This window comes from Trachurus japonicus, chromosome 14, assembly GCF_045865225.1.
Source record: "Trachurus japonicus isolate A0001 chromosome 14, Traja_1.0".
Taxonomy (NCBI): domain Eukaryota; kingdom Metazoa; phylum Chordata; class Actinopteri; order Carangiformes; family Carangidae; genus Trachurus; species Trachurus japonicus.
The window spans coordinates 25,618,908-25,646,767 of NC_140920.1; the positions used below are offsets into that span (position 1 = coordinate 25,618,908).

A 27,860-nucleotide genomic window follows, 5' to 3' on the forward strand; every position below is an offset into this window, starting at 1 on the left:
TTTAATTATGAGTCTCAACAGTCTCTGGAGAGTCACACTTTGGTGATAATCTGCAGAATCTGCAGCCTATTACATGGTCGTTAAAAAAAATTGATTAATGCAGATATTAAGTTTTGTAAGAATTATGTTTCAGGGCATGTTTGCCAGCTCTCTTTGGATATTTTAGCCATCATAGTGTTTACTGACCTTGGGATTTTCCCTGTTGTGCAAATAAAGATTCAAAGTTTGTCAACTACAATTAGGTATGCATCTTGCATAATGTGTCTAGAGTTCATCTCGTGGCTGTGGGTCCTGCAGCCAGTGTCTGTAGACAGCGATGGGGTCTATGTTCCAGTGTTTGTGGAAGGAGATGGCCTGCTGCAAGGAGATCAGTGCCTCGGAGTAGTCATCCGGTCGGGCCTGAAATATCAAAAACAAGGGCTTTGTCTGTGTGTGTGTGTGTGTGTGTGTGTGTGCGTGTTTGCCCATCAACGTGCTTAATGAATCATGTTTCACTTATTCAGGGGGGTTCCCTCAGCTGCAGACAATTTGACTGTTGCCTCAGGGTAGCTCAGTTCAATAATCTGTTGTTACAGCCTCCATGGCCCAGAGAACAGTCTTTCTCTTATCACCTACATTTAGAAAAGGATATCATGCGCAGAGTGTCATGCAGAGCATTATCTGATAATGAATAAAGGTCAGAGTCTTAAATCTGACTCCCATCAACACTTGGAGCGGTTTCTTAGCGGCCTTGGTTCACACGTCCTCCCTCAGCAAATGACGTGACGAATGATTTAGGGGAGAGCAGGAGAAGCAAAGACAGAAAGAATAAGCTCATTTATCCTGCCAAACAAACTTGTTATAACTGTGATCCTTATCACTGTAGTCCATCAGATACTTAGCTGTCTTTCAAGTGCACTAATAAATCCTTCTACAGTTCATGCAACAACTTAACGAAGTTTAGGCAACCAGTAAAATGTTCGAGTGATATTTGTCTGGAAATAAAGACTGAGGGCAGACTGGGCCACGGATGAGTTAGATGACAGGTTCCCACTATTCAGCCCCGTGGCGATGTGTGCAGAGGCCCCATCAGGAAGCTTTCAATACATTTTGGTAAATTGACCCATTGCCATAATCCCTATAGTCATAGCAGTAGGTTCGTTACCTTTATTTGTTGGTGCAAGCTATTTTTTAGAACGGCAGAGCAGAGCCGCCAGCTGCTGAGAGCTACGCTACAGAGGCTGATGGGATTTCTTGGTTTCCCTCATCAAACTCATCAAATACACAATCCAACAACTCCAAAATGCTCTGGTGGACAAGTTGTGACCTGCACATTCACCACGCTCTGAGATAATAACACAACATTATGAGACAGAGTTGTTTACGAGCAAAATTCATGCAAAACCGCTGATGCGCGTTGCCTTCAGGGGCAGGATTTTCTGCAAGCAGTCTCTGCATTTGCCTCGAAACAAAACAGAACTAGAATGTGATGGGCAAAAATGTGTGTATACAGAGTACAGAAGAGGTGATAGTACACAACCCTGAGGGGCGCCGATGTTCAATTGCCGATGGCCAATTTGCCAAAATGTTGAACTATCCCTTTAAAGAAAAGCAGAAGACGCGGACAGTTCTGCTCTTGAGCAGAGCTACAATACCAGAGCCAACCTGAATGCATCTGGAAATGTTGCCAAAGCCAGTGAAGCATTTATTACACCTGCCTGCTGGGGCGAGGAATAAGGTCAGAACCAGTCAAATGTTTTGACACATACTCAGTGAGAGAGGTGGACGTGATTGAGAGGGAGGATGTGTCTTTAACATGGGATAGACACGTCGTAGGAGGGTGAGTGAGTAAAGTTTTGAAGTGTGACAATAGTCTCTGTCGTGTCTGTGCTGCCGATGTTGTCGTTATGAAACACCCTTTTGGCAGCACTGACGTTGGATGAAAAGGCAGAAAGGAGTGACTGATAGCCGCTGGGGTGAGTGGGAGTCACTGGCATTCATTCTGCTTCAGTGGAAAACCACCCACAGCCTTACGTAGATCACTGAAAACAACACTTTCAATCCTAGTCTCTGAGCTCGAGCTAGATCAACTTTTTCCCTGATCTCTTTTATGATTAGTGTAGTTTTTCCTTTTGATCTTATCGTACTATAAACTCTCGGTCACTTCAGGTCATTTCCTGACCCCTGCCTTTGTCTCACTGATGTCGCTCAGACAGAGAGTTGAATCAATTTCCCTTTGTCTGTTTCAGATATCCTTCTGCCCTGAGTTTGCTTCATAGAAAAAGAAGATCAATATTATCTGAAAAGAGGCCTGCCTGAGTGGTCCTCTATGTTACAAAGTATTTTGACTCATCTCAAATGTATTGGTTCTAGAAAGGTATTGGTGCAGTAAATCCATTGTATTAAGCCGCTATACTGATATACTACTCCCAATACACAGGGTGAAGTGAAGGTCCTTAAAGCAGATATCAGTGGAATGTTTTTGTTAATATAAGTCCTAAATAGTCCTATTTTCCGTCAGCAATCACTTACATGAAGTATTTCAGCCTAAACACGAGTCTCTCCGTCACTCTGCTCTGCTGTAACCCGAGGAGAAAATTTTCCTTGTGGGATACAAGTGTTATCCAATGAGGGGAGAGAACGGCATGAAGGGCTGTGTGTGCAGCCAAGGGATGCGCGTGAATGTGGTGACGTAGCACGAGGACCAATTGATGCCTGACAAGGGCGGGGGCTGCTAACTCATGGTGCGTTCATGGAAACTCGTACTTTGTGTTTTTCCTTCCTGTGAAGTCATACCAGTTCGATCTGGTACGAGTTCACGGGTCGGAAGTTACGAGTGGCCGTTATAGGGAACTTTCACAGACGGTAAAAACACGAGCTACGGGTTACCTGGAACGCTACCAAGTCGTAGTTGTGACTTGAAGCTGTAACTTACGGTTTCAAAAGCCTGCCTTGAACGCAGCATTAGCCGAAACGGCCGTGAAGCTGATATCTGCTTTAAGATGTGATCAGTGTCACAAACTGATTGTTGAGAAGAGCTCTTTTCATTTTCCAATAATTACACAAGTCTTTCCTTCTGTCATTGACTTCAGTGGCACTTTGCTTTAAGGGCCTATAACTTTCTACTTTAATACTAGCTGTCATCTTGCTGGAGATCCTGTGGCGAGAGCAAGGCAACACATTTTCATGTGTTTTGGGACTGCCTGGTCATTTAAAAAATATTGGGAAGAAATTAAATTGAACATGGAGAAAATCATGAAAATAGTGATCCCATCAGGGTTTGAGATCTTACAGTATGTCTGGGGCTAAGACCGGACACTGTGAAGGGACCTGAAAACAATTATAATGTATAATATCTTACTATTAGCGAGTAAGAAAGTTATCACAAGGAAATGGTTGGAAAAAGACTCTCCTACAGTCGATGATTGGATCAAAGTGGTTAAGGTTATTTTCATAATGGAGAAGCTAACGTTCATTCTTAAGCTTGAACAAGACAAGTTTGAAAGTTACTGGAAAATCTGGACAAACTATCTAGCAACTTATAGGCAAGACGAAGTTAAAGTGATAGTACTGTGTGAGTGTAGGTGCTTTTGTAATGATGTGATTTTTTTAATAATGTTTTTACTTCTCTTTCTTTCTTATCTTTTCTTTTTTAATCTATTTTCCTTTCTTTATATGCTTTGATGATAAGACTTTATAATATGTATACAAAATGTAGAGCAACATGTATCAGTTGTTTTTTCTTCAAATTAAAAGTTTTCAATGTATGTAAATATCAAGGAGCTATCTCAAGAGACCTGTGTAATTTGGTACTTATGAAGAAATTAGAGATGAGGTTATTAGGACAAGAGTGAGAATCTGTGTTGAGTTTATAATCGCTGAATATTTCAAGAAGACTGTGTAATTATTCAGTCATTTATTTATTACTAGGAACTTTATCCTTCATATGCTAAATGATATGTTGAGCTACATCTGCCTCTGGATGAACTCCACATTTCTTCATCCTCAGTGGACCAGCTGTGCCCTGACTGACAGATTATCTCCAGGCCACATAATCAGTGACCTGGAAGTGTGCCGAATCAAAAAAGTGTTATTTTTTGTTTATGTTTTGTCCAAAGTCAAGAAGTCACTTTCATAAGAATTGAAGGACTTTTGTGAACATGGTCATGAATCCACTTCTTATGAGAATATCTGAACATTTAAGTGCTGGTGTGTTGTTGTGTACCTGGTGAAACAGTGGGCTGTGTGTGATGGGGACGCCCAGGGAAGTGAGGCACCGGCCGAGCACCATGTCATCAGGAGCATCATCACTGTAGCACCGACAGCCACTGGACATTAGCCTGGACACTGCCACCCTGCTGAGCACCATCCTACACACACACACACATGCACACAAAACAAAGAGTTTTCAATAAGACATTGAGCAAAAATGTATCTGATACAGGATTTATTTACCAGAGTGTGGTTATCTGACCTGAGGTAATATCTGCTTTTGTTTACTTATATAACTACTAATAGAGTGACTGTAAAAGCTTTTATTGTTTTGCTTGATTTTTGATTCCAACTGCTTGTTTTTTTCTCTACTTTCAAACCAAGGACATGTTTTATTTATTGTATTCTCACCATTTAAACGTGTCAAGAAGAGCTGTTCAATTTCGAAAATGTATTTTTTTTTTTTCACTTTAATTTTTATCGAGAATTGAGCAACAACTCAATTAATACAATACAAAAACAAATAAAAAACAAATGGGAGTCACTTTCAAAGCAATCTGTCCATATTCCATTTTCTTTTACTCAATCAAGTTTTTTTGTTTTGTCATAAATATTGTCCATCTCATCCATTTCTCTTTGAACTGAGCTTCCTCAAAAATTTATTTTTAAGTCCAATTAATTGTCTGAACATCTATTCAACATTAAAAATATCAAATGACACCATGAAGCCTCACCCTCCTCCTCCTGTGGTGTAGCTGTAGCCGTTCTGAACCAGGTTGTAGCCGTATCTCTCTCCGAGGCTCACTGCTTCCTTGGGGTCATAACATCGCAGCAGTCGCCGTAGCCTGGGTAAACTGCAGATGGACAGTGATCAACGGACATGGAGACATACAAAACAAAGTCCTAGCTGCTTTATGTTAGATATTACAGGAGTTCACAGATTTTTTAAGGGTTTAAAGGCAACACGGTGAACTGTTAAGTTCTGCACAGTTCACACTCACAGGCAGAGTACAGCTTTTCTCAGGAGTGTGTGGGTGTGTATATATGATGAACTCTCTCTGACCCTCCTCAGTCAGTCTGAATAGTTCTGAAGAAATCAGTTCAATTTATGATGGTTTCAATTAATCAGTGCAAATCTTCTGTGTAAGTTTCAGTGTCAATGTTAATGTGGGCAACAGCCAACAGTTCTGACAGTGGTTGGGATGGAGAGCAGTTTACCATTCACTATGATGTGTGTAGTGATGTCACGACTTTTTAATTTTCTTGATACGATTATTGTCAGAGAAATAATCACGGTATTACGATTATCACAATTATTATACATTAATTAATTAACAGAAGTTAATATTCAAGTCATTAAAGCAGAAGTAAGTGATATATTTGTGTTAATATAAGTCTTAAATAGTTATATCTTCCGACAGCAATCACTTACATAGAGTGTTTGGACCGAAACACGGGTCTGTCAGTCACTCTGCTCTGCTCTGAGCCGAGGAAAAAACATTTATCGTATCCTACAGTTTTTATCCAATGAGGAGAGAGAACGGCATGCAGGGCTGTGTGTGCAGCCAAGGGACGCCGTGAATGTGGCGACGTAGGGACGAGGACTGTTATGGTGCGTTCAAGGAAACTCGTATTTTTCCGACCGTGAAGTGGTACCAGTTCGATCTGGTACGAGTTCACCGGTCGGAAGTTACGAGTGGCCGTTATAGTGACTTTCACAGGTAAAACAGGTCGGAAAAACACGAGTGGGTTGCCTGGAACGCTACAAAGTCGTAAGTTGTGACTTGAAGCTGTAATTTACCTTAAGCCTGCCTGGAACGCAGCATTAGCGAAAACGACCGGACCACTTACTTCTGCTTTAATTGAAATCTATAAATAGTTTTTTTTTTATTACAAATGAAACGCTAACATTTAAATTCCTATCAATTCAATGTTACATTTGGAAAATTAACATCATTTAAACCAGTAGGCTATCTGTGCATTTACCTTTACTTTTGTGCGTATTTGCCTATATGGTACCGACATAATCTTTTTTGGAAAGTGACGGTATTTAGGAATCATGACGATTCGTTCATTGTGGCGTTTAATACCGCGGTTAATTGCGAAAACAAGTTATCGTGACATCCCTAGATGTGTGCATAAAAGAACAGCAGTGTTGACACAGCAGTCAGCAGTACAAACACTTTTGAATATAAACTTCCCAACTTCAATCATTTTTTTAATGCTGAAATAATTTCTAATGAAATAATGATGAACAAAGTGCCAGTGGAAGTGTAAACAGAGAGAAGCTGTGGGAGCTCGGTACAGCTCATTCCCCTGTGAGTAGTCACTTTCATCAAGTTTCCCGCCCAATCTATTTCACCTGGATGAGCGGATTTCTCTTTGGTGCCACCGCTGCATAATCACCCTAACAGCTCCATGAGCCTGAACACAGCTGTAATTAGTCTGCAAGCAGAAACACCTCTGTGGGCGTGTGCGCTGTCTTTAAATAACTCACATCATTAAAGGAGATATAACACAGGGGAAATTCAGCTTTTAGTTTTGATAGTCGCAGCTGCATCATCAATCAAAAGTGCGCTGTGACAGAATACTTTTGTTAAAGCTTCAAATTATTCTATTTATCCTCGAGGAAAGAAAAGCTCTCCTCCCTGGTCCAGGTACCTGATGAGTGTATCATCGTCCACAATGAGGAGCCAATCAGCCTTCGGCACAGCGTCACTCAGGAACCGGTTCAAGATGGCAAATGTTTTCCCACAATGCCCTGCGGGGATACAAGGTAAAAGACGACAAGATGAAGCAGAGGTCAGTGATTCTGGTGCTGGAGGTTTGTGAATCATTACTACATACAGTCACTTCCCACTTTCTCCAGACATATACTGTACATTTGAATATTTTGTACTTTATTTTCGCTCTCTCCGCTTGTTATTGATTACTTTGTTTTCTATCTCCTCATTTTTGTCTATATAACATTGATTATGCACTTTATCTTCTTTTTCAAAGGTTTTTTGTTAGCCTTAGAAATCTGTATTGTTTGTATTTATTGAAAGAGGTGGAACTCTTGTACAAGCCCATTTGGGCTTCGTTCCCTCCTTGCACCAAATAAAAAATCAAATCAAATCAAATCAAATGTCAGAGAATCAAAAACATCAAATTAGGGGAAGAAAATGTGTGTGTGCATAGCAAAACAACATTTCAAAAAATGAAAACATCTCCATCCAGACAAGTGTTTTAGCTCCGTATCAGAAATAATCTTCATTCATACCAGCACACCTGATCCAGATATCACATGACCTTCACTAGGCGGTCATGTGTGGGTGTAAACTAGAAGCAGATTGTTTACTGTGCAGTTATTGTTTAGTTGTATGAAACACTATGAATAAGGACCAGTGATGGCAGTTGTAATGATAACTGTCAGAACTTAACTGCACAACAGCTGCTGGCAAAGAAAACAACATTAGGATTTCATTTACCACTGGTGGATGAGAGTGAAAAACATCAGGGAGTGAATCCCACATCATCATTTCCAAAGGTTTCTGCTTCTGCCCGTCTGAGCTGAGCTTTAAAACTGAAGCAACACAGCAAAAGTGCTGAATTTTAAACTAAATCTTATTAGTGAGGATATCACTTGTGTGCGTGTTTGTGTTTGACACAAAGTTAATTTGTGGTCATACTGAAAAAGTTTCCACACAATACAAGTCCTTGAGTCATAAAAGGCCGGTGAAGAGCTGTTTACACACAATAGACGGTTTGGAAATATAAAGACATCAAAAGGGGGAGGTGGAGAGGAAGAAAAGAACAGAAATGTTGTTGGGGATGAATGAAAAGGGAAGAGTTATTGAAAGCGTAGTCACGGACAGAAACACCTGTTCTTTAATACCATATAATTCAACAGCAGCACAAACTGCAGCCTCCACAGTGACCCTAAAGCAGAAACAACACCTGCCTGGAAGAGTTGAACAAAAACAGGATGTTATAGTGTCATGAAGGGAGGAGATGTGTAAGGCTCGGTTCGTTTTAGCCAGGTGCAATTTCTTGTTTAATTCCAACAAAGTGTGGGCTTTGAAAAAGACTAAGAATAAGAATTACTTTACTTTCCCCGAAGGCAAATTCATTTGTCTAGAATAAAAGGAGGAACGGGAACATTGTTTTTGCTTTTATTCTCCCGAGCACAAGATAAATGTGGTGCTTCAGTAGGGTGGAAACAGGAAATGAGAAGGGGACTTCACTAATAGGAGAAAAAGTGAGAAAAAGTGAGAAAATGAACAGCAGCACAGGTTAGGAAGACATCAAACAGTGCTGGGAAATTCAGAGAGATTGAACAACAAGGTAGAGGACGGAGAACAGGACAGTCAGGCAGCGGAAATCTTCCATCAGCCCTATGAACGAGAGCAGAGAGGGAAATAGAAAATGAAAGAGACGGAGGTGTCATTGACACCGTTCCCTGCTGTGTGAAAGGACTCCAAAGTACATGAGAGGGAGTGACAGGAGTAAATCTGTGCTGTAATCAGAGGCCTCTCAGGCGGGAACACACCTACCACAGGTATATGTCCAGCTTCTCCTGTCACCTAGCAACCTTTCTCTCTGGCTTTGTGATTGCTGTGCTCTGCTAACAGGTAGGGATCAGCCCATACATCCATTCATCCATCTGTGGTGCGCTCAGAGTGTGATGAGTGTGTGAGTCGGCAGCATTTCGCCTCAGTGCTGAACAGTGTTTCCATTGAACAATGATCTCCCAGCGAAGGGAGAGCTGACGGTGTGGTGACTGACCGACCACTTGAACCACACTGTCCATTTGACCGTCGCCGACCTGCAAGCGATGTGGTGTTTGTACGGCCCTGCTGTTGACTGTGACAGACAGAGTGATGCTGCTGATGTCATGACGCTAACATGTTCTCAGTCAAAATGTAAATCGTTCATTCACGTCATAATAAACAGGAACAAAATCAAAAAAAGTTTCTGACCGGTCAACCTCGGACAACCAGGACACTCTGATAGATAGATAGATAGATAGATAGATAGATAGATAGATAGATAGATAGATAGATAGATAGATAGATAGATAGATAGATAGATAGATAGATAGATAGATAGATAGATAGATAGATAGATAGTTAGATAGATAGATAGATAGATAGATAGATAGATAGATAGATAGTTAGATAGATAGATAGATAGATAGATTGATAGATAGATAGATAGATAGATAGATAGATTCACATTGGTCCCTAGTAGTAATTACTAAATCAACTGAAGCTGATAGAATTTATATCTGTTTTCCAAGGAATCTCAATAAATCAAAGTATTGGATTAACTGAAATACTGATCTGATGATTGTTCTGGATAAAAAGTCTCTAAAGTCATTACGATTCATCTTGTGTGAACCAGAAATGTCTGCACAAGATTTTGTGACAATCCATCTAGTAAATGTTGTGAATGCCCCCTCAATAACCAAACGTAAGACATCTGTACCAAATGTCTTTGTTTGTTTATATAGTCTTTGTGATTTGTTTCTGTTAAAAACATGATTATCAGCTCTGCCACATTATCAGATTTTTTTTTTTAAATCCTAAATCTAAAAGTTGGCACCAACCTTAAGAATTTTGTGTTTTTTTGTCTGTTGCATCAGTCTGATAAAATGTCTCCCTGACCTTTTCAAACAGGATGTAATGATGAGCAGCAGAGTAGCTGTCTGTAATAAATCTCAGTGTAAAGTGATAAACTGAGTCCAGTGGTTTGAAGCAGTGATGGAGACAGAGACGTGTCTAAAGATGATGTTGTTGTATTCTAGGATGAAGATGAGGACTGCCTCAATAATCTGTTTCCTGCTAGAGACGGTAAAGTTGCTTATGTTTCTGTACAAATATCCAATTTTTATATTGTAACTTACAAATGAGTGAGTTGATGTGGAGTTTAAAGGTCATTTTTTGGTCCCATTACGTACATGCCAAGATAATTATATTCTGAGATCTTCTCAATACTGTGTCCACTGTGTTTTTCTATGTAAACCATGATCAGTCATATCTCTGGCTCTATGGAACAACGTGTATTTGAACTGGTTTGAGTTCAGGAGAAACCCTACATCACTCAGTGTCTTAGTCACTGGCTAAACTAGAGTCCATTGAATTTCTACACCAGAGATGTAAAGGTGTATTCTGGAAATCATGTGTTGACAATGTATATATGTGATCTCCATCATATGCCCTGCAGTGATCATCAGCTCACCTCTCTCGGTGTTGGGAACTCCCAGATTGATTGTAGGTACGGAGGCATCGCTGACATCACTGTAATACTCCAGATACCCGGCGTCTTTCTCCCAGGTCGCCTTCACCACCGGTACTGTGAGGAGCAAAACGAAGAGCGATAATTAAAAACATAATTAAAAATGCACCCACCCACGTCCCAAACTGAATAGAGGAGTGTTATTAAATAAAGGAAAATGTCAACTGCCTCTGCCTACAGGGAGAAAACAATTACACTGTCTCTGAACAGCAGTTAACTATATGATCTACATTAAAAACACAAACTAATAGCTGACAGTCATAATAACATGATCGCATCCATCTCAATGTGAAACCAAACCTGAATTTATTTATTTATTTATTTATTCCACAACAGAATTAATTGGTTTAATAGAGAACACATAAGCTAATTATTACATTCTAATCAAGTGATAGAAAAATTAATTGTTTTTGTAGTAAAGTTAGTATTTTGTTTATGGCTGAGAGGCAGTCAGTCTATAACTCCCTGACCTTAAAAACAGCCGTCGATGTTTTGGATAATTACACACACTGCTGTAATTTCAGCAGACAGTCCAGATGAGGCTGTGAATTTAAACTAGTAGTTTTCACCCGACAGGTTAACGGGGGCTGAGTGACCAGCAGACTGTTAAGCGAGTAAACAAAACAACAGGGATAATTAACAGGCCGTGGTAGAATTTTTTTGCAACTACATTTCCATTTAGTTTTCACTTATTCTGTGAGAATAAATGCATACGAAGCCAAAGAGTTTGTTCCAGAAACTAGAAGGAACATCAGCAGCAGCAGCTTGAACAGACCCTAACCCTAACCCTCAAACAGGAAGTCAGCAGCTGACTTCACATTTGGACTAAGTGCCTAATTTATCAAAAACGTTCTATTTCACTTTGCGGTACCTGAAAGATGGATATAAACTGATAATATTATATCTAATATTCACTCTTTGAAGGCAGGATAAGTATTTGTGTACATTCTCCACAACATTTTTTTGACAGAAACACATGTTGCCTCTCTGACTGGACATAAAAACATAGAACAATAATTAAGGCTGTCAATATAAATGCATACAATTATAAATAATGAATATAATGCCAAAAATTAAAATTAAAGATGAATGTGTTGTGGGACAGTGAGACTTAAACACTCGACTGTGTCGTGAGTTGGAGCTGACTCCTCCTCCTGCTGCTGCTTATGGCCGTGTCATATTGTTGGTAAGACTTCTGGGTTATGGATGCTGGGCTTTTATTTGTAATCAGGTGTTTTTACATTATTTGCTTGTCTTTTTACTTAAGTAAATGATATCAATCCTTTAAACAATGCAGAAAGCAGTTAAATTTCTAATGAATAAAACTGCGTTTAAACCGATAGGGAATATCAAACACGCACCTCGGTCTGAGTGGAATTTCTGACAGGTTTTCACAGCAACAAATACGTCGTTCTTTGAGACTGGAGGTCCCTAAAAATAGAAATAAACAAAAACAATGGTCCAATAATCAAAAATATGACCAATGGAAGCAATAAGATGGTAAAAAAAATAAAAGTTGACAGGTGCACACACAAACAGTGTGAGGTGCAGCATACAGAGAGTAATGGAGTTAAAATTGAGTCAGGATGGGGAATCAGGTACACTCAGTTCTGACAGTATTATCATGTGGGTGCAGGAAAAGAGAAACTGTTCACAGCACGGTGTTAGTGTGCCACTTCAATCCTCTGGCCAGACATATCAATACTTCCCTCTGCTCTGAATTCATCTCGGGTGTCGCTTCTTATTCCAGAGAATGACCGACAGTAATCAGCAGCGTATTAGTTCTTTATAGCTGTCACTTTTGGTCTGCTGCGACTGCAGGATATTCAGTGGAAACACCACACAGCTGAGCATGATGGATGACTTTCATTCCTCTGTGTTAATAAGAACCAGATTTCTTTTATATTTCTTTGTGTGTGACTCTTTGTTCCTTGGCTTGTTAGTTTGGACCTTTGCTGCGCCAGTCTCCAGCTTTACTCCACAGCAATAAAAGATACCAGACACCGAAAAACTTTTTAATATATTAGATATAAACAGAGTCGACAGTAAAATATGGACTCCTCTGCAGCTACTCTATTATGGCATATATCAAATTTTAATTAATTGCTATTCAGATTTTCATACTCACATGATGATAAAAAATGAAATACAGTGTTCCATTTCCATTTGTTAACTGACTCCATAACTAGTTAACTTCCTAAGCTGTAAAGTTCAGGTCCATTAATCAGTCATTCAGGATATTTACTGAGCATTTCTACAGGGGATCCAGAGATCATCAAGGTCTGAATTTGATCAGGAGTGTGAATAAGCTGGTTGCTTTTAACTATTTTTTATTTGTTTATGAATTATATATACGTTTATATATTGAACAAGAAAATGATTAAAACCCTGCCAAAAATGTCAAATCTTGATTGAAAATGAGCAGAAAGAGGAATAATCTTAATAATCTCTTTCACAAACCACCAGTTAACAACACAAATATGTCAATAAAATTAAAATTAAATAGCTGCAGGCCGACACAGCTGCTCACAACTCTCTGAGTACCAAGGTTACAATCCATTTTATACCAAAATGATTAACATTTTGTTATCAAACCAAGTTAAACTAAATTAACCATTTAATTGTAGCTATAATTAATGAAGACAAATTATGATGGATGTTTCAAGGTTTTTCATTGGGCAGAAAACAAGACTTTCCCTGTGATTCATTCATAAATCCTCCTATTTATCCACTTCCTTATTTGGCCTTCAGCCTGAAAACTGCAGTGATCCGTCACCACTCAGCTCGGTTAAATGTACTCGGTCTCTCTCCGGCCTTCACACACAGTGACTCAGCTCTCTCATCCTCGTGGTCCCATGTGCATCCGTGTTTGACATTTAACTGAGCGGGACAGCTAAAGTTATGAATGTGACTGAAGGTGATGGAATATAAAAAACAACTGTGACAGACGACCTTGATTTTGAGTTTTTGTAAATCACCGACAGTGAAACTCCTAACTGCATGAAACAGAGCGACTGTCTGCTGTGTTCACCTGCTGCACAACTAATGAGCATTTAGCCGTTAACACTTCACACTGTGCAGCTGAACCATCAGCCAGTAGGAGGAGACAATAAAGCCACAGAAAACAACCATAACACACACTTTTATCTACATACAGCCATTACCATGAGCACAAATGCATGCTTATAAATGTTAATAATAATAAAAATGTACGTACACAGTTAGGTAGGTATGTTGTGAAAGTGGTCGCACAGTTGTGTTTTGGCTCCGTGCAAAACTCTGGCACTGCTGTCAGCTTTGGACCATTTCCTTCCTCCCAAATATACAAAGCAAGCTAGAAAAACAAGAGACAGATGAATGTAGTTTGTATTGAGTGACGGTGAAGTTTCCTTTTGCTTTGAGGCCATAACACTAATGCATTGCAGATTAAAGTTCAAGCATTTCTGATTAAAAACAGATGAAGCAAATAAACCAGTGGATCTCAACTCAGTGTTGGATATGTGCAACATCTCATTCTGGGTCCTCAAACAGTAAATTAATTTGATTTGATGTCAGCTCTGAACCTTTTCAGTGCTCAGCCTTGGTTAGTGAATTAATTTGCATTACTGTTACTCATTTTAGACTTTCAAAGAATAACGCCTCAGGGGTGACATAAAACACAGCTTTTCCTCAGCTTGAATTTGATAAAATATTAGGATTAGAGAAATTAAAAAATATACAATGGGAATGACTTTGTCCCATTTCAGCCAGTTCCAAAGAACCTGATAAAAACACACAAAACACAAAAACAACATCCTGTGCTGCAAAGCTTTTCCTTAAAGTAGAAGTAAGCGATCCAGTCGTTTTGGCTAACTTCCTGTCAGCCGATGGAGTTAGCAGTCCCCGCCCTCGTCCCTACGTCACCACATTCACGCGCATCCCTTGGCTGCACACACAGAGAGGACTGCCCCTTTATGCTGTTCTCTCTCCTCATTGGATAAAGGTTGTAGGATACAAGGAAAGTTTTCTCCTCGGCTTACAGCAGAGCAGAGTGACTGACAGACCCGTGTTTCAGACCAAACACTCTATAGAAGTGATTGCTGTCGGAAGATAGAACTATTTAAGACTTATATTGACACAAACATTCCGCTTACTTCTGCTTTAAGAAATACCCACCGCTTCAAAGCAGTGTGTGACTGTCACTTAATCGATTGTTCCCCCAGCGCACAAATACACAAAAACACTTCAACCAGTTCTGTAGTAGAGCTCTTGCATTAGTAGCATAATAAGAGCTGTCGTAACACAAAGCTACAGGGGGTTCAGTCTGAGAGCTTTTTCAACAAAACACTAGTCGGCCACTGGGGAGAGCTGTCCATCATCATTACATGACCAGCAGGCAGCCTGCAGGGTGACACTGATGACTGTCATGCTCTTTACAGCAGAAACCTGAGGCACAACGTGATACACTTGAACCAGAGGCTTAGCAGTAATGTTACAGTAAATACCTGAGTGGCAGGAGTCGACACACACATTCATAGAACTCTTGGAGACTGTTTCAGAGTACCTCGTGTTTTAAATCGATGGTAAAATCTGACTTCAGGTGCTGGTGTTGGAGCCGCAGAGCCAGTCTGAAACACACAGGAGAGAGAGAGAGAAAAAGAAGGTGAGGGACGACAAGTAGCAGGATGGAATATGTTTTATATGGGGGCTTACAACAGTGAAATAAAGTATTGGAAGTCCTGCGGCGTTGGTTTGGTTCAGTAACTCCTCTGACTCCTGCTTTGGGATTACATCATTGTGTCCATGTTCACTAGATTTGAAGTTACTTGTGAAAATACAAACTTCCTCCTCAGACTTTTTATGAAAATTGATGGAGCCCAAGAATAGAACAGAATAGAATGAAACTTTATTGATCCGCGAGGGGGGGGGGCATTCACAGTGTCACAGCAGCAACAGATATCCACCTTTTTCCGAACGTCAAAAACGTAAGCCTGTTTTGCCGGTTTTGCTCTTCCGGTGGAATTTTATGTTTACGTTTCCATGGTTTCGGTAGTCACGGTAAATGCATGGATTTTTTTTTTTTTTCAATGAAAATCTGTAAAACGCATGGATCATCACACCAGCTTTTAACAGTGGATATCACACAAATTGACATCCGTGTTAAAAGCCAGCGTTAATAGATCCATGCGTTTACCGCAACTATGACAATGACTGAAAACCATGGAAACGTAAACGTACAATTCCACCAAACCGGCAAAACCGGAAGCCGGTTTTGACCTTCCGAAACTTGTGGATAAAAACAACCAACCAAAAATGTCACTGTGACATGTTTTCTGCTCAGTCTCTTACTGCTGTATTTACAACTTATTTTTATTCATGTCATTCATATAGTAGTGTCTAATTGTCTCCAAAAATACACACACACACACACACACACACACACACACACACACACACACACACACACACAAGGACACACACACACACCTGTGGAGCAGCGGGGCACTGAGAGCCCAGCCTGCTGCAGGGTCAGGGTAACCAAAGGAACTGGGGTCTTCAGAGAAGGCGTAATGGTGGATGATGGAGGCCTCGTTGTCATGGATACACTTTCCCAAAAACCATTCCTGTGGGTTTCAAAGAGGGTAAGAGGGTGATACAGAGAGAAACATGCTGGGTTATTTTCCTTTCATTGCTTGTTTAATATTGCACATGTGGTGAACTAATCCACCATTAAGGCAATCATCATCATTCAGCAGGAAGAGATTTATAGAGTTGTGTGCAAAAGTCAAATTTCTCATTTTGTAAAAAAAGAGGTAAATAAAGAAACAAGCCATTAAAGAGAGGTAGCTGAAGATTCATCATTACTCGTCAGCTGATGATAAATCAAACCTAGTGGTAACAACAGTCACATCACTCAGAATGACTCTGAGAATAAATGAAGGCTTAATTGATCCCTAGAGGCTATAAAGAAAAGACATCAAAGTGCTCCCAGCTTGACTTTTTCAGTCTCAAATGTCATTAAGAAACTGAGTCAAGACGAGGAAAACCCTGGGATAAACTGTGTCTGCTGGAGAGGCAGAGAGGCAGAGCTGAACCTCCACATGACTGGAGGTGGCTGCAGGGAGGTTTAACTGACACGGGAGCAGTGGTGCAGCATTAAAGGGATAGTAGCATTTTTTAAAAGTGGGGTTGTATGATCTACAAATAGCGCCTACTGTAAGTACTTTAATTGCAGTAGAAGACTCTCTGCACTCCTCCCGTTAGCAACGCCAGCCCATAGCCCTACAACATACAGTGTTGTGAACAGACCCAAAGAAACAGCCTATTTTCACGGCCTAAAACAGGTTTTACCTGAAAAAAAAATACACAGTTCCATTGTTCGCTATAATATAATTTTTTCCAGCCCTTCAAAGTGCAGGAAAAACGCAGTTTTTATTTGGAGCTAACCAACTCACGTATCCCTCCGCCCAGGGTTAATGCCCGCCAATCAGCAGTTGGTTAGGTCCAAATAAAAACTGTTTTTCCTGCACTTTGAAGGGCTGGAAAAAATTATATTATAGCGAACAATGGAACTGTGTATGTTTTTTCAGGTAAAACCTCTTTTAGGCCGCAAAAATGGGCCATTTCTTTGGGTCTGTTCAACCCCCAAAAAATGCTACTATCCCTTTAATACACAAACAGGATCTATGAGGATACCACCTCATCACAAAACTAAGACAAAGACTGAAATATGCAAAGCAACATCTGGCTGCTTTGTGTGCTGCCAACTGTAAAGTAAAAGAGGGGCACAGATACAGATGTCATGCAGTCAGCAGAGGAAGTGAAACTGAAAAGATCCTGCAGCAGGACGGCGATTGTGACCCAAAGCTAAATCCACCGTGAAGTTGAACTGCTTAAAGAGAAACACTCTGAAGCTCGTGGCCCCCCTGACTGGAGCATGATTGAAAATCTACAGGTAGATCTTCAAGAAACATCAAACAGCCTGAAAATACCTCAGACTGTCAGGTGGTCTGCAGGAAGAGTGAGAGAGTGACAAACAAAGTGTCTGAAAACTGTGACATCTAAGTTCTGACTCAGTAGGAAGCCCAAATGTTTGCACAAACCACAATCACTGGGACATTTATGAAATTTAATAAAAAATAAAGTGGCAAAGAATTAACATGTCAATTCATTTCAATTCAATTCAATTCAATTCAATTTGAAAATAATTTATTTGTCCCAAGGGGGCAATTTAAAAAGAGCATTAAAGGGATACTTCACCCAAAATCAATCATCTACTCACCATCATGCCAAGGAAGGGTTTGGAGAACTTTCAGAGTTATCAAAAAGCTTTTGGAGTTCCAGGGGGGGTCCGGCTGGGAACAGATTTTCATATAATGGCAGTGGATAGAGTTCACTTTTGAATCGTCCAGAACACACACTATGAAACATCCACATACCTCCATACAGCTCGTCCTACTGACCCAAGTGTCCTGAAGCCGCGACATGAAAAAGGTGTTCGGAAAAAAATAATTAGATCTCTGTTTTTAGCCTTGTTGTTGTGCAAACATCAACATGTTTGATGTTTGTGAGCATGCGCAAGATTTGCTGCGAGATGTTCATTTGTGTTTACATCATACATCCAATGGTTTACAACAACATATCTTGGCTTTAGGACACTTGAGTCAGTAGGACGAGCAGTATGGAGGTATCTGGATGTTTCATAGTGTGTGTTTTGGACGATTCAAAAGTGAACTCTATCCACTGCCATTATATGAAAATCCGTTGCCAGCTGGACCCCCCCTGGAACTCCAAAAGCGTTTTGATGACTCCGAAAGTTCTCCAAACCCTTCCTTGGCATGACGGTGAGTAGACAATTGGTGAATTATCGATTTTGGGTGAAGTATCCCTTTAAAGTAGCTTAAAAGGCAAGACATTTCACAGACTAAAGGACACAGCAGTCAAGGGTCGACAAACAGACACACACACACAAAAAAAGGGTTAGGGTTAGAAACACAAGTAAAGTGCAGTGTCGTGCTATTGTAAAGACGCTCATCTGAATATCTCATCAGAATCTATAATTTGTCCAAACGACTGCATGTATTTTGTTAGGAATCAGTTTGTATGGCTCACCTCCCGAGCTTCATATCTGTGGAGGAGCTGCAGCAGAGCAGACAGCCTGACTCTGGTCTCCTCCTCCATGAAGAAGAACCAGGACGCTGATCGGCCATAAGTGGCGGAGAGACTGGAAAAATCCACGAGAAGCCGTGAGGTTTATGCCTTCACTTCCGCACAGGAATCATTATAAACTATCCTTGAGTTATATCTTATTGAATTATGTTTGATTAGATTTGTTAAAATCTTCTCCATGTGTGTTTGCCACTCACTGTGGAAGAGCGGGGAGGACGCTCCAGTCGCCGAGGTACGCTGACAGCTCATGGAGAAGAAGAACGACTGGAACTCCCTGGATGAAACACAACAATTAGCGCATTTAATTAATAATGAGCGTGGGAAGGGGATGAAAGTAAAGGGAAGTAAACAACAGTGAGAGCTCAGGTCAAACTGGCAGATTGTGAGCAAAAGAAAACAAATCAATGCCAGATCTAAAATCTCTGCAGTCATGAAGGTGAACGTATTTCTTTATAAATGCTGTTATCGTGAATTCATGAATATCTGGTTTGTTAAATGTGCTTCATTAGTAAAAATCACACAGAGAAACAGCTCTTTGAACTGTGACACTTCGCTGTACTGTACGTAAAGATGCTCAACACATGACAAGTTAAAACAACAAAGGTCTTTTTACCGTCATGATGCTAATATTTACCACTAGAGGGCATGATGAGGGATGCTCCATGGAGAAGCTACAACAACAGTGACACTGTGACTGTAGGGAAGATAAAACCCACACAACAGAGTTATAGAAGCTTTAACTGCTCAAACAAAACTACATTTACCCTGTTTCGTTCAATGACCATGATTCATACAGAGAGATGACATGATGAGTAGAGTAATAGAAACACAACGGATCCTCTGGCCAGTGCAGTGGAAAAAGTCAAATGACAGTACGTGACCCAGACTGTGGAATAAAGGCTGAGTGTAGACAGTGTTCACAGTCTGTTAGCTCCAAGATCAGCTTCATACTTTCTGATGCCGATGTCTTTTTTATTTTATCATTTCTTATTTTTTGTGCAACCCAGGAAAAAGGGATGATGGGCCATAAGAGAGATAAACAGAAACAGCTTGTTTCAGGCAGCTGAAGGATACCATGATGTTTATGAATCAGTAAGACGACATATTTGTATTTTATAGACGTATCCAAGAGCTGATGTTTCTTTTTTCTGTTATTTTTTTTATACAATCTCTGTTATTAAGATCATAGTAATAATTTTAAGAAATACAATTTCAAAACTAATTTCTCATGTGTAATTTGATGTCTGATTACAAGAGAAATTAATTTTTTACCTTAGCAGAACAATCAAAAACACTCCTTTACATGGATAAGTCCTCCATTCAAAGTCAAAGTGCAGCAAAACTGCAGAAATACAGTATTATCAGCAAAATGCACTGAAAGTACACATCTATCATCACACAAGTTCCTATGTATAGAAGTTTTAACCATTCCAAATTTAGAAGAAAAAGTATGCATGCAAATTTATGTTACTGACTTTTCTATAAACTTCAAAAGAGCATTTTAAAAGCTAATCAAATGGTTTTAAATGTACAGTCATAATCTGCTATCACATATATTTAATCGAATGAATAATAGAGTAGAATGTCTCACTCTGCTGGGAGAAGAAATCTAAAGTAACACAAAATGGAAATATTCAAGCATGGTACAAGAATCAGCACTTGGGTAAATGTAATGAAATAAAACATAACACCAGGACGGACGAGTGATGAGCGGGTCTCTCATCTGGAAACATGTTCTTATGACAGCCTGTAGGAAATGATAGATGCTGCACTGCTGCTCCCTGCTGTGTGCGCTGTGTGTGTTGTTTTGCTGTGTGTGGTTTCCATCATGGTTTGGGCAATTACACAGTCAAAACGAGGGCAAAACAGGAGGGAGAGAGACGCTCAGCAGCTCCTGTCTCAGGCCTCCGTCCTCATCAAGTGACTCATGCAGAAGAACTTCCATGCAGCTATGTATAGCACCGGTACAGACGCAGTTTGAAAGATTAATAAAGCCTGAAAATAGGTTGGAAAAAAAATTCAGTGTCGACTTCTTTCTTATCTCGGAAATATATCAAGTCACATCGAGTCAAGTTTGTCTCAAGTAACTGAAGCTGCAAAAGGCATTTATGGTAATGAGGGTGAGGATGCTATTCAAGGCGGCAGAGGTGTAAATGAGGCATTTGGTACAGCAGCATTGTGTTGACTTAACAGATCATTACATCACTGTACAGGCTACATTAGGTCTTATGAGCCAGCCTGACAGTAATGCACAGCAATCTATCTCATAAAACATGACATATGTATAAAAGTACAGGTTCTGAAATGACTGTGCTGTATGGCATCAGTCATGATGAAGAGTGTGTTTCTGGACACTCTGAGCTCATCAGCAGCTGTTGCAGCCTTTAAAGGGATAGTTCAACATTTTGGCAAATTTGCCTATTGCCATAATCCCTATAGTCATAGGGGTAGGTTCATGCTCAGTGAACACAATGGATGTGAATGGTACAGGTCCCCTGTCCCTCAAAACTCATCAAATACACAATCCAACAACTCCAAAACGCTCACGTGGAGAAGTTGTGACCTGCACATTCACAATGTTATGAAATAATCATGTATAATTATGTAACATGAAGCAAATACTCAGAAGTACTTTTGAAGAACACTTTTGAAATCTCTCCGCCCAGCAGCCGTGTCTGGAGTGTAGTTCCGGCTGCATTTGCCTTGAAAACAACTCTGTCTCGTAACATTATTATTATTATTTCATAACGTGATGAATGTGCAGGTCACAACTTCTCCACGTGAGCGTTTTGGGGTTGTTGGATTGTGTATTTGATGAGTTTGATGAGGGACAGGGGACGTGTACCGTTCACCTCCATTGTGTTCGTTAAGCAGCTTGCGTCTCTGCCCTGCAGATCTCAAAACAACATGCACCAATAATTAAAGGTAATGAACCTACTGCTATGACTGTAGCGATAATGGCAATAGGCGAATTTGTTAAAATGTTTAACTCTCCCTTTAAGATCTTCCTGTGAGATCTAATCTCTAAACACACAGGTTTTTTTGCAGGTACCACAGGTACAGGTGCAGACAACAAAAACAAAGCTGAAACTGACATACTGTTTGCTCTCTTTTCCCATGCATCTACATTACTCTGCACCTGTCAACGTACTTGATCCCTCTAATGATATGTTTTCTCTGGTGGGGCCCCTCTGGCAGCAGCACACTCTCCTCCGTGCTCCAGTTTTGGTTTACTAAACATTCCACATATCAAATGAGTCTATGAACCAAAGCAGAGAATTTACAACATGTGTAAAATAACGTATGAATGAGAGGGAGCCTTGGGGCAAATGTATGCTAAATAAAATAGCTCTTCTCCTTATAAGAAAACAGTTTTTGCACTAGAGAGACTGATCACAGGCCAGGAACAGAACCATGACATTTTGGGGCAGATCCAGACGATCTTCTATTAATTTGATTTTTATTTGTCTGAAGTCTGGAGTGTATTTTGTTTGAAACTGACCTTGGTAAAGATCATGTTTTCACTTAAGAGCTCCTCTTTACGGCCACGCATCCATTATGGTTTTAGGAGGAGTCATAAAGATGTCTCAGTCTTCTGTTTTTGCAACTTCTGACTTGGCTCTTTGCAACAGTTCTTCCATTTATCTTTAAAACCACAAGTAAAATAATAAGTATGTTTTACTCTCTGGGCAGCACAAAAAGACTGCAGCCCATCTGAGAAGTTCTGAGATATTTCAGTCTGGACTGACGGACTGACATCACCTCATCACCTCACCTGAAGCGGAGCTGCTAACGTTGAGGAGTGTTTTGTTTTGTCGCACACAGCAAAAACATCTGAACCTCAGGATGAAAGTCCCTGTGTAAACACACATCCTGCTTCTTTTTCAGCTCTAGGAGTTGTGGTGAGATGTGAACTGAAAACAGCTGCGTCAGAATGAAACGACTCTGTAAGGAGGTTGGATGATGAGGCAGAAAAGACGCGTTACTGAGAGTAAAGCCCCAAATTTACGGCCAATCGCGGACGGGGACAGTTGTGATGCTGAACTAATAACCTCCGATTTGAACATTAATAGAGATAAAGAGATGTGTATCCATCTACAGCTCCTGTCATGATGACATTATTATGGGATGACCAAACCTTTTTTAGACGTCGCACTCGGAGCTGTCGGCGTGTCAGAGTGTTTTGCCACCTTTAACCACTCTCTCGACACCTGGTTGTGCGTCAGTCACAAAAAACGCATGACGCACAACCTGCCCTGGCTCCACACAGCGCGCCACAATCAAGGTCTATGTGGCTGTGACAAACATCAAAGCTTAGACGGAGCTCACACACTCGCCTGGACTACACACTCTCATCACAGCCTGTCAGCACCAACACACACACAGATGATTGTGTACGTGGATTCATCCCAAAGTGTTATTTATGAAAAATTGCAGCATTATAATTTCAAAAAACCTCTCAACATCTCTATCCACAAAAGAAAAAATGATTTCCTGGTTCAGCTACAGCACAAGTATTCTCGCAATCATGTTTCTCTTGATATGTTTGATGACTCATCGTTATAAATCTTCTTTTTGGTTTCTTTTCTCCTGTTATGTGTTATGTGTTTTAAGCTCTGATAAAATTCATAGGTTCAGGTTGTTCAGTAAATGACAACAAGAAAAGCTGTAGATTAAGAAGTACATCAAACTAGATTGGAGTCGCAGGTTCAAGATGTTCTGACTAATTAAAAAACTTTATGTATTGTGTAACATAAATGCATTTTCACTTTTCTGTTCTCAGGAAACATCTGCTAGAAGTTTCTCCATCTCCACACAAGATCTCTGAAGCTGAGTCAGACCGGACACGAGGTTCTTCATCACCTCCTCTCACCTGACTGCTCCGTCTGGTTTGGTCCTGATTGTTTCACACTTCTTCTGTTATAAAGTAATGGAGGTCACTGCCCTGTACTGAACCTTCACTGCAGCAGAAACGTCCCTAACCGGAGCTGGGCCATCAGACAACCCTGTCTCTGAGCTCTGTAGGGACTTCATGGTTTTATTTTTGTTCAATAGTCAGACCTCAAAAACACAACAAGCCTTTCCACATCGCGTCCAATCCACTGAAGGAACCATAGCTGGACTCTAAGGCTGCACGATTAATCACAATGTAACTGAAATCACAATATCCAAATTTCAGGAGCTGCAATTTCTTTTTGATAAGGGTCAAATGTGTCACAACATTGTTGTACACTGAGCACCGTCGGTGTTGTGTTGCTACAGAGACAACAGCAAATCATATTCTTAAGACATAAAGGGACCCAACAAAATTCAATTTTATCTTTTACTAACTGAAAATTAAAAGTGAAATGACCATTCACTCAGACATCACAACAGAGCACTCATGTCAACGTGATGATTCAATGTTTCCTTTTTTAACAAATTTGCAAACAAATGTTAAAGGAATAGTTCACCAAAAAATGAAATTCAGTCATTATTGACTCACCCTCATGCTGATGAATACTCTGGAATAGTTATTATTCCTCAAAGTGCATCTGGAGACCCGGGAGGGGGGTTCGTAGTCCAACGAAATCTTTATATGAGAGTCAATAGCGCGCGCCCGTCACAAAAAGGTCCATAAAACTACACCTTCGAGTCAACTCTGGACTATATCCCTTCAGGACACTTGGATTGCAGTGGATGAGCAGTATGGAGGAATGTTACAAGGTTTTGTGTAGTTTTATGGACCTTTTTGTGTGAGACGCTATTGACTCTCATATAAAGATTTCGTTGGACTACGAAATCCCCCCCTCCCGGGTCTACAGATGCACTTTGACGAATAATAACTATTCCGGAGGATTCATCAGCATGAGGTGAATCAATAATGACTGAATTTCATTTTTAGGTGAACTATTCCTTTAAATTCAGTACTGGCCTTGTCATTAAGGAGAACTGAGAGCAGACTGATGAGGGGAAATGTAATCTTTACTTTCAGCATAAGGCTGCAACATGAAATTGTGAATTCTGTTTGGACAGTTTGAGCCTCTTCTACTTTCATTCTTCTTTTCATCTTCTATGACATATTCCCTCCTGAGTGTATAATGGCTGTTCACGGCTGCTGTGCAGGAGCAGCCACAGAATAAGTCGTGAATGACAAAGTAGAGGCTGTTGTGGGTCAGCTCGCTCATTTTTTTGTGTTTTGTGTATTTTGTGTGACCGTGGAGCTGATCTGAGCTGAGCTGAGCTGATGTTTCTCTGCGTTCTCACTAACTGCATCTTCTTTCTGTCTCTCAGGGAGACGCTGGTGCATAAACATCCTGACTCAGCACCGCCACAGACAACGACATGGCAGCACATGGCTTCAAAACAAAACAATCACAGACACGTCAGATTCAATCACCGCTCCCACCGGTGTCGCTCGGTGAATCCTACGCTGATGGGTTCACAAACAAAGCACATGTGATTAAAGATTTTCCAGCTGCTGCGGCACACGTGCTGTTTACAGGCTGCGCTGAAGGAGGATGACACAGACTCACAGAGGTGGGCATGAAAATTAAACTTTCATTTGTCTAGGGAAATTTAGATTTCAAATAACTTCTCTTCTTCACAACAGCCCCCGACTTTTTTGCTTTTTAATATGATGTGGTTGAAATGGTTCCTCATGCGGAGCCCCTGCTGACTACCTCCTGCCACTTTTCCTATCCAGGAGGGTTTTGTGGATTAAAAAATGAGGTAAGAGGAAGGATCAAAGACGAGTGCAGGACTCTTTATTTTTTTAAACCAACACTTCTGTGTTTCTCCTTCAGTCTGTTTTGTCCACATATGTTTGTTGTCTCATTTCATTGATGTCGAGAACACATTAATTTCCACCGCTGCCCTGCAGCCGAATATTATTAAATAACTACTGTGTGATGACACAGAGCTTGGTTTTCTGTCATCTCATGTAGGGGAGCTGCATGGCAAGGAGGACACCTATTGGTGCCAGTGTAATACCACAGTAATGAATGAATTAAAACACATACTATAAATGTGAAAGCTTTAAATATGGGATTACAGAAACATAAGGGTTTTTTCTGCCACTGTATGTTCACGCCCTCGGAGCAGTGCTACATCCTCAGGGTAGACCAGAGGCTCATACACATAAAGAAGAAGACCGGGGTCAGATTTAAACCTATAACTCCTCTGAGCTCCCACAGTTCTTCCCACTAAGCCAGGTGTTACCTGTCCAAGCTGAGCTGCCTGCTGCAGGATCTCTGCCCTCCTCTCAACACTTTGACGGTGGTGGTAGGAGTTTCTCTGACCCTGGATCACCAGCACCACCTCCTCCAGTCCTGAGGAAAGCAGAGGGATGGCACAGAGACAGGTTCAAGGATCTAAAATCTCATTTTTGTATGGAAATTATAGTAAGTCATACATAGTCATACATATTAACTGCCATCGTCGACTCTTAGTTTTCTCTCAGCACAGGGTCTCAACTTGTTGAGGGGAATAGTTTGATAATTTTGTAAATATAATAATACAAACATAATAATCATTTATTTTCCGGAATTAAAAACCTTATGAATAACCTTATGTATAACCTCAAAGATGGTGGTGTCTGGGTTGAGCTTTTCATGACACACACAACTTCAAAGAGCCTACAAAGTGGTGGCATGGAGAATGAAGGAGTTAATATGCACTACAACAGTGATGTGCTTTCCTTTCTGTGACCATCTGTAATGAAATGGCTCACTCACCACCAGAGCTGTGTGCGGCGTGCTCCTGGTGCTCTGCAGCCTGCGGGGGTCAGTGATTCTTGTTAAGTCTGACACACACTGCTGAGCTGCATGATGAAGCATAATCACAACAAGAATCTGACGGTGGCACTTACATGAGCAAGACACGAAGGTCCGTGTTCAGCAGAGGGACCTGAGGGCAGCAGGAAAGATGTTGTCACAGTAGGCTATCATCAAAATGGATGCAACTACTAGTGCAGATAGATGTGGTTACTTTATCAGTTAATCAGTCAATTTAAAGAAATGATACTTTTTTATTTTGTAATCTTGTATATTTCTCAGCACTGTTTGACCCTGTGCAGATGCCACTGTGACCAGAATAAAATGCTGTTTGACTTCAAAGGTTGATTTCTTGCTGTAACTGGCCTGAATATGTCATATGGCAAATATTAAATTACAAGTGAACAGAAAGCAGAAAACTGGCCATGGGGCTCAATTCCCATTTAAAGCTGGGCTGTAAAGACTGCTTCTTAATTCACAATCAACTTCACTCTGTGAAGGCTTCTGTCTGTTCACACTTTCCCTGGTGGCATGTTTCCAAGAAAAAAATAAAAATAAAACAAGTTTTGACAGCAGATATTCAATTCCCCTAAAGTTCAATAATGTACTACTTTTAGCTGTCTTTTGTTTACAAAACCCCACGAGATCACCTGCTCTAGCCTGATTTTGTGTATGGGTCAAGTTTCTCAGACTAAAACATCCATTTGCTATTGAAAATTTCAAAATAAAATATTCGAATATTTTTCTAGCGAGAAAAATATCGCATTGACACACTTGAATATCTGATATGTGTAAACTTTAAGTCAGAAATATCTACTAATACATTTGCAAACTGAAAAGTAGATTGTGTATTGTTATTTTAAAGTGATACAACTTTACTTTGAAGACCGAGTCGGAGTAGTTTCCGGTCTCTCTCTCTCTCTGTGCATCCAGCTTGATGCTAGCGGGCTAGCTAACGCTGTACTCTGTGTGGCTGTCGGCGGGTCAGCGAGGCCACTTACCGAGCCACAGGAGGAGCACGGCCACCAGCCTACATCCGCTCACCACGTCACGGTGTGACATGACTCCCGTGGACGCTGCTTTTCCTTTTAAAATCACCGTGTTTTCACGGCGGCCTGAGGGAAACCGGCCCCTACATTCCTGCACCGGCAGGAGTCTGTAGCTAACGGTACTACTGTACAGGAGTGTGGGCGGTGGGCGGCAGCGTGGAGCTGCAGCGACCTCCAGCGGACACTCACCTCACCGAGGCCTGCTGGGGGGGGTTCAAGTGGACCCTTTTTGTTATTCCCCATCTTTTATTGGTCCTAAGGGGGCACAATTGGTTCCGCCAGTGACCTCCAAAATACTCACACAGAGACACTGCTAAAAATAGAAAATGGCAAACAACAAGGACACAGACACTGAACTAAGACGACGATGAGTCAGAACTTTTTTTTTTCTTTTACAGTCTATGGTCAGAACAAACCTAACGCAATGCAGCAGTCCCCA

At 40.6% G+C, this 27,860-nt stretch overlaps 1 protein-coding gene across 1 annotated transcript; it reads right to left on the minus strand.

Moving 5' to 3' along the window:
- Positions 1-27,540, minus strand: b3glctb (beta 3-glucosyltransferase b). Its single transcript, XM_085798610.1, has 15 exons — positions 27,374-27,540; positions 26,468-26,505; positions 26,334-26,373; positions 25,819-25,928; positions 18,816-18,892; positions 18,562-18,673; positions 15,937-16,073; positions 15,014-15,077; positions 13,688-13,804; positions 11,832-11,901; positions 10,414-10,527; positions 6,853-6,952; positions 4,926-5,045; positions 4,205-4,349; positions 1-399 (listed from the first exon to the last, which is right to left on the minus strand). The coding sequence occupies exons 1-15, from the start codon at positions 27,432-27,434 to the stop codon at positions 265-267; spliced, it is 1,440 nt and encodes a 479-aa protein (XP_085654736.1). The 5' UTR covers positions 27,435-27,540; the 3' UTR covers positions 1-264.
- Between the last annotated feature and the right edge of the window lie 320 nt (positions 27,541-27,860).

Excerpts from the sequence above, each read along its gene's own strand:
- b3glctb (XM_085798610.1), bottom strand. The coding sequence starts at position 27,434 with ATGTCACACCGTGACGTGGTGAGCGGATGTAGGCTGGTGGCCGTGCTC. Across the intron at positions 16,074-18,561 it reads ACAGATATGAAGCTCGGGAG|GAATGGTTTTTGGGAAAGTG; the intron begins GTGAGCCATACA and ends TGAAACCCACAG. Across the intron at positions 10,528-11,831 it reads GAAATTCCACTCAGACCGAG|TACCGGTGGTGAAGGCGACC; the intron begins GTGCGTGTTTGA and ends TGCTCCTCACAG.